Source organism: Capsicum annuum, chromosome 2 (genome assembly GCF_002878395.1).
Source record: "Capsicum annuum cultivar UCD-10X-F1 chromosome 2, UCD10Xv1.1, whole genome shotgun sequence".
In the NCBI taxonomy this organism is placed as follows: Eukaryota; Viridiplantae; Streptophyta; class Magnoliopsida; order Solanales; family Solanaceae; genus Capsicum; species Capsicum annuum.
In genome coordinates this window covers 112,939,000-112,951,094 of record NC_061112.1, presented here as the reverse complement: position 1 = coordinate 112,951,094, position 12,095 = coordinate 112,939,000, and the positions used below count along the sequence as shown (strand labels likewise).

General features: G+C 34.2%; 1 protein-coding gene across 1 annotated transcript; it reads right to left on the bottom strand.

Moving 5' to 3' along the window:
• Positions 1 to 62: 62 nt before the first annotated feature.
• LOC107858986 (probable phospholipid-transporting ATPase 4) lies at positions 63 to 5,682 on the bottom strand. Its single transcript, XM_016703823.2, has 11 exons — positions 5,207 to 5,682; positions 3,652 to 5,111; positions 3,455 to 3,565; positions 3,079 to 3,355; positions 2,616 to 2,704; positions 2,407 to 2,491; positions 2,091 to 2,300; positions 1,734 to 1,859; positions 1,519 to 1,617; positions 1,229 to 1,420; positions 63 to 952 (listed from the first exon to the last, which is right to left on the bottom strand). Exons 1-11 carry the CDS (start codon positions 5,636 to 5,638, stop codon positions 299 to 301), a joined length of 3,735 nt encoding a protein of 1,244 aa, XP_016559309.2. The 5' UTR covers positions 5,639 to 5,682; the 3' UTR covers positions 63 to 298.
• Positions 5,683 to 12,095: the final 6,413 nt, after the last annotated feature.

Here is a 12,095-nt window from a genome sequence, read left to right as displayed (position 1 = left end):
GATATGTATATTACATATATATTTAGTATAAAGTACACTACTGTACACATTTTGTAACTAAGATCAATGACCCAGACATTGGGCTGAAATTTTTCCAACAAAAATATTTGGAGTGAAAAAAGTACATGTACAGCAAATCAAATATCCTAAATTATTGGTAAACACTAAACCCCCTTTCTATCAGTATAGAACTAGCTGAATAATATGAAGTACCTAAGAACTTATATTTATGAGTATTCGAAACTGATTTCTTTTTTGTACACTGATTTATTTATAGTTATGACTATGTGTAACAGATTTAAACATTGATTTTTTTCTTCCTGTACAGTTGTTCCTTCAACTGCCTAATCTTGGTATCAACTCTAGCAGAAAATCCAATTTTAGTCTGTTCCTTGGATTTCTCCTGCTCCTTCAACCACATCGGTCCATCGACAATATCCATTCTAAAATGCTCCATTTCTTGGATCAAATGATCATCCATAGGGAAGAATGATCTTTGAATAACAATGTGAATGAAGTATGGAAGTAGTGAAGATACAACAGCTAACAATGTAACAATCCAGAACATTGCTGCAGAACCTATGGCTTCTGTTAAGAGGTGAAATCCTGTTTCAACTTCATTGTGTTTTGGAGGGATCACACCATACAAGAACAAGAAAATATACCAGCAAATGATGCTACCCCAGATGAGTAAATGGCTTATCCAAGTGAAATGGTTTATTATAAGCGCGATTTGGTAGTTCACTGTCCATATTATGCAAGTGTAAATAATTGCACCAATCTGTCCAATGTCTGCCACTCTTCCCTCTTGTGTGAATGCAGCTGGAGAAAGTGCACTTATGCTGACTGTAAAGATTGCTAGTGATGTAAATGATGCATTTAGTATCCATCCGATGATTCGTTTCCAGCTGAAGCAGATATTCTTTGGTCCTTGCTGATAAAGCGTTGGAAACTTCTCCCAATGACAGACATCAAACGAGAGTGATAAGAAGTTTGATGAAAAGCATAAGAAATTATAATACCTAGATTATGTCTTCAGAAACATTGTATGTTCATCTTAGCTATTGATTATGTGCAGCCTAAGCAGCACAAACACGAATACATCTTATTGGTGTTTCAAGTATGTGATATAATGTATTGAAGTGTCTAACTTGCATGTGAAGCTTATGCATAATGGTACCAATTAGAAGGGGGTGGGGGTGGATCGGCGTAAGTTCTTGATTTTTACCTTAAGACAGACTTCAGACGAGACATCCTGTTCTAGCACACCCAGGGAGATCACTGGCAAGGATGTCAAAAGGACATTGAAGATGACAATATACCAATCATCAAATAGAACCTGTCCTGAGGAAGTGGTGAGGATGTCATAGAAGAATAGTGTGAGGCCAAAAGTGACGTTCTTGTAGACAAAATATAGAATCTGCAGCATCATAATGAAGAATAAGTCCTTTTTAGTGCACTGAGATCTAAGGATGGAAAAAAAGATCTACTGAAGTGAAAGAAAGATCATTTTCTCACCAGCTTGGAGATCCTCTTGTAGCACCAGTGTCCGTGGACTATAAGTAGGCGCTCCAGGAATCGAAATTGAGGCATTGAGAAGTCACTTGCCATAACAGCCTGTAAATCTCAGTAATCAGGAGAATTATAATTTAGTTTGAAGATTAGGCTTCAATAGCTGAAGAATTAACCAAAAAGAGAAGCCAATCACAAATTCATGGATAGCAAGCATTTACCTGCATTCCTTCCATGCCACTGATTCCAACACCAATATCTGCTTCTTGAATCATGCCTACATCATTTGCACCATCGCCTATAGCCAACGTTATCTTGCCAGTGTGTTGCTTAACTAATCTCGTGATCTAGAGATTTAAGTCAGAAATTTACTCATACAAACTTGTGTATTGAAACATGAATGTAAAATAGTATCAAGTTTTCTAGGATTTTTTTTAAATTTTTTTTGACAAAGATTAAGTTTCTAGGAATTAGAAAAGATCATTTCGTTTATCTGATCTCAAGCAGATGAAAAAGGAATTTTCTTTGAATGTGAAACAGCATAGGACCATCCTAAGCATAAAAAAAATATGACATACAAGAGCTTTCTGTTTGGGAGAAACTCTGCAGCATATGACAGAATCACATCTAACGGCTAGTCTTAGAAGCTGGTCCTTTATATCATTGCTCAAGGCTATTTCAAGAGCTCTTCCTTCCACTATCAAGGCGAAAGTTCGATTCTTTGTGCCTTCTTGAATGACCATTTGATAGTATCTTTCAATCTGACGTAATATATCTTCTCTCATGACCTGAAAAACTAGAAAAAAGTTGACTACGTTAATTCCAATTCTATTTTACTCCTTATTTGATGCATCGTTCTTTTATTTATTTGAAGCAAATGAAATTTCTTTTCACCTTCATGAGATTTTTCGACGCAGCTTCTTTGCTTAGAGTCAAATGAACTTGCTTCATATCCTGCCGAAGTAAACTGCAAGCATATCTGCAAGATTTGAGAGGAAGTAGATTTAGCTATAGAGTGACCTTTCCTTAGATTCTTTGAACTATAGATAATATTTCAAAAGCTTCATGCTTCTGCTTTCTGAAGAAGAAAAGTAAGGTCTCACCCAACGTTAACTGCTGTTTCTTTCTTATCTCCAGTTAGCAGCCAGATCTTCAATCCAGCCTGTGCTAGTTTATCTATGCACTCAGCAACCTGAAAACAGTTGGGCAGAATTGTTTTCAAGCTTTAAAAAAAGGTTTACTTTGCAAGGATGCAGTAATGTCTTCAACAATTCTTAAAGCCGCACATTGTAGTTATACTTTGGCCAACACATTAGCTTTCTCATCTTTCCTTTTGCCAATATAGCTTTTAGGAAGCTCGAGAAAGTTGTCGTTGGAAAATATAGCTTTTCGACTTTTCCCTCTAGACGATCATATGATGCTATATTAGCCTCTTTGTCCAAAAGTCTGGACTCTGGTAGGCGAAGGGACAAATTGCACATTGGTGTGGTGTTGCTTATCAAGAGAACACCAAGAATGATTCGTACAAGTTATGGTGGAAGAAGATATCTGGAACAGAAAACTCACCCCTTTTTGTAACTTGTCTTCAATTGCTACTGCACCTAGCAAGATCAAATCTTTCTCAATCATTTCGGAGGCATTTTCTAGTAGATCTTCTCTTTCTGGACCTATAGTGGCCTTGGCTTTTGTAAATTGTGAATTCCACTTCTCATACTCATCCATCTTAATTTTCTTGTATGCAAAGAGCATGGTTCTCAAACCATCTTCTGCATAGTTTGAAAGATGTGCAGTTGTTGCTTGCTGGTATGTCCTACCATTATCTGCAAGTCTATCAAGAATAACACTGCGCAACCACGGAGAGACTTAGAAATATACTAGAAAATCTAATAATAATACTTTTATCACTTTAACAATTGAAGTAACGAAAGCAATTTCATCTTACTTGTCAGCCCCTTTGCAAAGGAGAAAGATGTCTCCATTTTCATTTCTCACTATCACAGACATCCTCTTTCTAGAGCTATTGAATTCTAACAGATTCAGGAGCTTGTACTCCCTAGAAGCAGAAACATGAGGAGCTAAATAATGAGAAAGAGGTGAATTAAGAGACGGTGAAATTGAAGTAAAGTAGGCGAAAGTTACCTCTTAACATCCATTCCGGAAGAGGGGTCAAGTTCTTCAACAACCATCACAGATTGAGTTCTATGACAGAACTTGAATCCAAACTCTTGTGCAGCTATCAGAAAGGATACTTCCTCAGGTGACTCAGCCTCATATTTCAGTTTACCACGTTTCTCATCTTCAACAGGAATACCAGTGTGACATAGAGACATGACGCGAAAGAACATCATCATATCTGATACATTAGATCGATTAATCCACATTTTGTCCATTAGTCTATCATCCCTGAAATTGAATCCCTTAATAACTGAGTTTTTTGTGGTAATCGAATTTCTTGGAGTAGTTGTACTTGGTGTCTCCATTCCTTGCTCCAAACCAAGGGCCATCTTCTCGGCAGATGGATAAGCCATTGAGAACTCAAACATCTCTAGGCTTCGACCAGTGGAATCATATCCACCTACACTGAACCGATATCTCTCCACCTCAATATTCATTCTTCTCGATGCTGCAAGATCAATTTCGGTGATCTCACCTCCATATGAAATCCCTTCAATCGAACATTTCCTAAATTCCATTTGGTTACAAGTCAATGTTCCTGTTTTGTCAGTCAGAATCATTTCCACCTGTCCAAGCTCTTCATTCAAATTCGAAGTTCTTGCCTCAGCTGATTTATCTGTCACATTATCATACATCTTCTGGTCCTTATTGATGAGCATAGCTTGTAGAACTTTAACAACTTCAATCGAAACATATAAAGAAATTGGTATCAAGTAGCCATACAACACTAAAGCCCTTATAAATTGCAACAAGCATGATACAACCGGCTTTGATGGATTAAAAGATGAACCATCACGCAGTTTATTCAACTCAAGATAATACCATTTAACAGCTTTCTTTTTTGTGAATACAGCTGAAGCGATAGAGGATACCAGCGATATCAAAATGAGCATGCCAAAAAGGACATAAATTACATGATCCATCTTCCTTTCTACTCGACTGCGTTTAGATGGTGACCTTGTGGAGTTCCTCACAGCCTTTGTATCCGGTCCACTAAAGACCACAACCCCATAGATATAATCAGTATTTCGGAGCTTTGAATCCCTTAGAAGAATTTGAGTTGGAGACAAAGGATGAGATTCATTGTCAAGCTCCAAATTTCCTACAAATGTATAAAGGTTTGGATTTGGATCCTCACAACGAACCGTGGCTAAAAATTTGCTGAACTGTTCTTCTCCATCTAGGCTTAGAGTGGCTTCCAAACTTCTTTTAACTTTCAGATTTGTCTCACCATCAAGATTCATAGTCTCAACATAACAAAGACCATCTTCATAGCTTGATGAAAGCAACAGAAGATCACTTGGAAAGTACTCATTCTTGTGGACTTTAATCACATCTCCCACATATACATCTTTCCATGCTCTATCTACAAAATTTCCATTTCCTATGTGAACCTTAACTTTCCTTGCATTCACCTTCAAGTCCTGCAAGGTACACAACAAAATGAAAATGGTCAGTAAAAACAGAATACACTGTTTGACACTATGATATTGTCAAGAAACCAAAACATTTAAGGTACCTGCAAGAATCTATTCCAATCCTCCATAGCCTCCTTGAGCATACTAATCCCAACGACGAAAACAAGGGGTGAAATGACACTAACAGGAGTAAATGGAGCCAGTGAAGTGACAGAGAGCACAGCAGCTAACAAGAAATACAAGTTGGCAACACGACGAAACTGCTCGAAAAGTGCTATAGGAAAGAAGGTAACAATGTTGTATTTTGTTGTGGATACATAGTTGTTAGGATACTTGTATTGTTTCTGCTTGTGGAAATGTGGTTCATTGCAAAAAACCACCCTTGAATAACCTGGCTGGCCAATGAAACTTTGAACCGATGGTGCACCAGCAGCAAAAGAAGTAGGATCACCTTCATTAGTTTGAGGATGCAAACATGAGAATGTGTACAGTTTGCTCCATTTTAGTTTCTGCTTCTTTCTTCCTGCTGCCATTTCAGGAATGGAGAAAAAAATGTACTAAGAAATTTGGTACTCCAACGTTTGATATTCAACTAGAACATATGAAGTTTAACTAAAATCTTTTAAGGGAAAATTGCCTTGTTGATCCTTGAAAATATTTTGGAAAATTGCCTTCTTGATCTTTGAATTAACTTAATTACAACTTTAGTCCATATTTTCAACCACGGCATATCCAACAGTCTCACAAAGTGAGACATATGGTAGAGAGGTTATTTCCTATAGTCCTTCATATTTTGATAAAGAAAATAATAACTTCCTCCATTTCATTTTATGTGTCATAGTTTGATCGAATACAAAGTTTAAAAAATAAGAAAAGACTTGATGATTTTTATCAAATTGTTCCTTATTAAAAAATGTACTATTGTTACCTTTAATTTGGTGGGACCTTATTATTGAAACTAAGGAAAAAAGTGAAATTGTATCTTTAAATAGTTAACAAATAAGAAAAAATGAAAAAAATTTCTTGGACGGATAAAAAAAATAACATGGAGGAAATACATTTAACCATTAGATGTTCTGTGCAACTCATTTTCACCACTCTGTCTTTATTTTTCAAGTCATTAATTAGTCTCAACTGAATAATTTGTGTTTCTCTTGACGTAACTTGATAGTGTAAAAATTACCTATAATAAATTAACGAAAGCTTATTTCAAAATTAAGGTATAATCCGTTTTGGCAAAATGTTCCAAAAGGATTATGTTGAGCGATTACATCAAAGTGCAGGACATCACCAAAAGAAAAAACATATGTAGTCTTATCTATGTTCTTTAACTTTCATCTATCTTTGCATTTTAGGTTGTTTTATTGCGAAGACTTGGTAAAAGGTTTTAAAATAGACGGCAATCTCAAGAAAGGAAGTTTCTTTAACTTGTTTGTTGCTTAATGTATTTAGCAAAGACCAAGTTGTTGCTTGAGCATTTACCGGCTTTCTCACTTTGGAAAAGACAATTTGCAACTGCCAAAATACTCCTTATAGTATCTCGTTTCATTTTACTTGATCTTTATTGACGTGACAAATTTTAAGTTCGACTATTATTAAGGATAATATGAAAAAAAAAAAAAGAAGTGGTAATCCTCTGTTGATTTGCGATTATTGACAAATAAATTAAGATAATTATTTTTGGAATATGGATCAAGTAAAATGAATCGGGGAGAGTACTATATGTACTTGGGATCAAGCAGAATCAGGCCTTTTAATAAACAACAATTTCCACTGTATTTGCAGCATTGGACACTCGTTGATATTTCCTAAGCAAATTTTCTTCTTTTTTTCTATTACTATATGTGTTCTGTTTTAATGCAAGTCTTTATCTTACGAGAAAAACAGATTCCACTAAGGAGTAGTATTCTCATCTTATGAAAGATTTAACTAGCCCCACGATTTTACCATTTGTGACATGCTAACAATTATGTTTTGATTAGAAATGTTACATTTTGAACTTTTTTTAACAGAACAAGTTTACTTTATTGCCGATGAAATAAATATAGGGCAAATTTCATAAATCTCAATCGTTTAGTATTTAATCACACTTTATTCTTATCTTTTTTTAAAATTACATGAAATTTCAAATTTTGTATCGGGATACATTACTTAGGGACAAGATACATTACTTAGTCGGTCCAATGATGGTCACGATACATTACTTAATCGGTTCCGTGAAGTATTTTTTTGGTCCATGATGTATCGCGACCCTAAATGATGTATCGTGATCTAAAGTGAAATTCGGGATTTTTATAATTATTTTAAGGGGTTGAGATTTTAGATAATATTCTTTAATAGTTTGAGCTTTTAAAAGAAGCTGTCATACATGAGCATCCAAGTTTGGATCGGCGGAGTATTAACCGCAATCGATGGGTTTTGAAAAATTTAAGTTGATCATAGCTTTTTTTCTTCTAAAGATAAGTTGGACGACATTAATTTTCTTAAAGGAGAAATACTGAAGCTGCAATTCATTGACTATGGGGATATCCAAATTCAAACAGCAACTTGTAGCCATAATTCATGGATCTGCAAATTAAAGAAATGTTTATCCTTTTAATCTCAACTGTCAAAAGTGTATCTACATCTGGATTTGAGAAGTGGATGATCCTTTTACTTAAATTACATTAATTAAACACTAAGCTAACATTTAATTTAGTGAACTGTAATATGAACATGTATGCTTCCAAGTTTATTAAAAAACATATATTTTTATCGCTGCCTTATTTTCTTACCGAGGGACGAAAGCATAATTAATGAATTTTTCTAAAAAGAACATTGAGTTTTAACAGAATCTTTTGATTTCAGTCAAATCTGTTGGAAAAATTACTACAAGACTGATATTGGAACTAAAATTAATAATAATAAGTAAAATAGTCACAAAAATTGTGTCATGGCAAGCCACTGCCTTAAAAGTGATTTCGACCCGACTCTGATGCAAATTTTTCTAGTCGGTCGCTCCCTAAAGTTCCACATCTACTTTCAAATATGTGCACTCATGACTGAAAGTTTGAAAGTTGTCCAAACTAATTGCCCAAAATAATTCAAGAGGAAGAGGAAAGAAGGAAGATTTCTTTCTTTATTGTGTTGTTTTCTTTTTATTCTCCATAAATGCTCCTTATATAGGTGTAGAAACTAATATTACTGAAAGAGGGGAGTACATTGGAGAAACAAAGATGTGAATATAAATGAAATTAAAGTACTATTAAATTACAAAACTCATATAGGAACAAAATATGTTCATCTCCCACATAACGTATATGTTTATATTCAACTCCTCTAAAACATACTTTTTTTGTTTATTTTTATTTAGCCATTGCATTATACAAATACTTTAAGGTAGAATTAACTCCACAATCTCCCCATTAATGCAAAGATAAAGAATATGAATAAATTCTGGACAAAAGGAATGAACATGTACTTAAGTGTCAATATCTTTCGATTTGAATTGACACATAGTGATATGAGGCAACAAACATCCAAGAAGTGAAGTAATTTTGAAGTAGATGGACATAATTGAGACCTCCACCACAACACATACCTTATCTTTGATTTTAAGTAACCATCACGATACTGCAAAGTGCTTTTATGGTCGTGGACACAAATCTTGGGGTTCATAAGTGCTTTGGAAAGACTACTTAAGTCTTTCATAAAAGGCAACCAACCCTTTACACACACGTAGGTGATCCATCAAATTTATTACATAAAATAAGGCTATGAATTATTAAAAGCAAATTTAAGCTCAACCTTATAATACACCATCTCGAGTCATAGGTATAGGATATGTAGTATTTATTGAAGGCCTATATGGCTTTGTTTAACCACAAATAAGTATCCATCATATTACCTCAATCCAAGGGCTTTAGCTCCATCTCCTCGATGATTCAAAGATTATTTTTCTTATCAAACCTTTGGTCATAGGATCCGTCAAGTTTCTTTCGGACCTTACATATTCTAAGAAAATAACACCATATTTTAACAATTGTTTCACTGCACCATATCTAATGCGAATATGTCTATTTTTTATTGTATGCACTACTTTTAGCAATCTCAATTACCGCCTATGAGTCATAATGTAAAGAGACTAGTGACATTTGTCTTTCCCATAAAGGCATACCTGCCAAAAGGTTTCTCAGCCACTTATCTTTTTTGCCCTGTCAACTCAAGAGCAATGAATTTAGATTTCATAGTAGAATATGCTGTACAAATCTGCTTTGAAGACTTTCATGAAATAGCACCTGCACCCAAAGTAAATACATAGCCACTGATAGAGCTAACTTCATCATTGTTAGTTATCCAGTTTGCATCACAAAAATCTTCTAAAGCAACAAAAAATTTATTAAAATGCAAACACTAATCCACAGTACCTCTCAAATACCTTAACAAGGGATGAAGAACATTCCAATGTTCACGACTGAAATTATGAGTATATTTACTCAATTTACTAACAGCATAAGCTATATCAGGTTGGGTATAATTCATGAGAAACATTACACTCTCAATTAATTTAACATATTCAGTTTGAGAAACACTGAAATCTTTATTCCTTTTTAAGTGTATGCTAGGATCATAAGGAGTTTTCACTTAAATTACATCAAAACAATCAAATCTTTCAACATTTTTTCTATGTAATGAGATTGATATAAAGAAAAATCATTAACAATTCTTTTGATTTTAATCCCTAAATTCACATCAACTTCTCTAAAGTCTTTTATTTCAAAATTTTAAAAATAAAAATTTCTTAGTCTCATTTGTAATATGATGTGAAACAAGAAAATAGAAGCAAGACATGAATTAAAAATAAAAAATAAAGAAAGACTGACACAATTAGATTCAAATAATCAAAAGATATAATGATGAAACTAACCAAAACACCATTTAATTGCGAACTAAAAGCACCTAATTTATTAGAAATTAGAATCCTCAAGAAGATAGTAACCTTACTTGCAAATCCTAGGACAATTGTTGAAAATCAACAAAGGATTTTTCAAGCTCTCAAAGGAGGCACAAATATTCAATATTCCAAAACTAGTGGTTCAACCCTAATATCTAACTATTTATACTAGGGGTTAAAAGAAGTAAGAAAAGATCAAATTGCCCTTCATTTAAATTAGCTTGTAATTTAAATTGTAGACATACTTAGTATATTAATATCTTCAAGTCATCCGTATTGGAGACTTCCAAAGATTCCATCTTCGTCCCTAAAACTTGAAATGCTTGAAGGTAGCTTGACTTCTTGTGAAAGGTTTTCTTGAAGTAGCATCACTTTGATGTACATTACTCTACTCTTCTTCAAAAGAATTTGTCCTCAAATTCACCAATCCTACATCAAAAAGAGATAAATCACTAACATTGAAAACAATATGAATCAAATCTCACGTGGTAAGTCCACTTTTTAAGCATTATCTCCAATCTTCTCAATCACTTGTAAGGTCTATATCCTCTTGGCATAAGCTTGTTCTTTCTTTTGCTTGGAAATCTCTCATTTCTAAAGTGAACCCATATCCAATCACTGGGTACAAAGGTGACTTTTTTTCATCCTTTGTTGTCTCTTTTGGTTGCATTTTTGTTAGCCTTCTCAATTTGCAATCTTACTTTCTCATGGATGTTCTTCATAGCTTTTGCCTTAGATTTTGCATCTACACTCACGATAAAATCTTTGGGCAAGGAGTTAAATCCAATGTATTTAAGGGATTAAAGCCATAAACACATTCAAAAGGGGTTATACCAATAGTTCTATTATATGCAAACTCAATTAATGGCAATTGATCTTCCAAAGAAGTTAACTTTCCTTTAACCATAGCTCTAAGCATGTTACCTAAAGTTCTATTAACCACCTCGGTTTCACCATCCGTTTGAGGATGAAAAAAAGTAAAAAATAGCAATTTGGTTACCAAATTTCCCCACAAACACCTCTAAAAATGACTAAAAAATTTTGAATCTCCATCACTAACAATTGTTTGGGGAACACATGCAATTTCATCACATTATGAACAAATAAAGTAGCAACATGAGATGCATTATCACTTTTATGACAAGCAATAAAGTGAGTCATTTTTGAAAATCTATCCACAACAACAAAGATTCTATCCTTACTATTCCTAGTCCTAGGGAGTCCAACAACAAAATTCATAGAAATATCTAGCCAAGGTCCGATAGAAATAGGCAAAGGGGTATACAAGCCATGGGGTTGGTTACAAGATTTAGCATGCTTACAATCCAAAACCTAGCACAAATTCTTTCCACACCTCTTATCATTTTAGGCCAAAAGAAATGTTCACTAAGAATAGCTAAGGTTTTTGACACTCTAAAATGGCCCATCAAACTTTCATTGTGTGTCTCTTTAACCAATAAATCTCTCCATGAAGACATAGGCACACAACGTTTTCCATTTCTAAGCAAGTAGTGCTCCTTCAATTCAAATCTAGGAGTTCTAACTTCATTTCCCTTCTTAACAACTTGCACACACCTATTCGAGCTTACTTGACACTCTCCAAAGTCTTTTCCAAAATCATCATCATAATAATATAACTCTTTTAAACTCTCAAAACTCTTCAATCTAGAAGTCAAGGTGTTCATTAATGCATATCTTCTAGATAAAGCATCCGTTACAATAATTTCTTTACCTTGCTTATAATTAATCACAGATGGAATAGACTCAATGAACTCTATCCACTTGGCACACCTCTTATTAAGATTATTTTGGACTCTAATATTCTTCAAAGCTTCATGATCGATTCTAATTATAAAATCCTTATGACACGAATAATGTTGCCAATTTGCTAAAGCTGCCACTAAGGCATAGAGTTCCTTGTCATAGGTAGAATATTGCAATAGAGCTCTTCTCAATTTCTCACTAAAGTACGATATGAATTTCCCTTCTTGCATTAAGACCGCACCAATGCCTACTCCACTAGCATCACACTCAATTTCAATATCTTATCAAAGTTG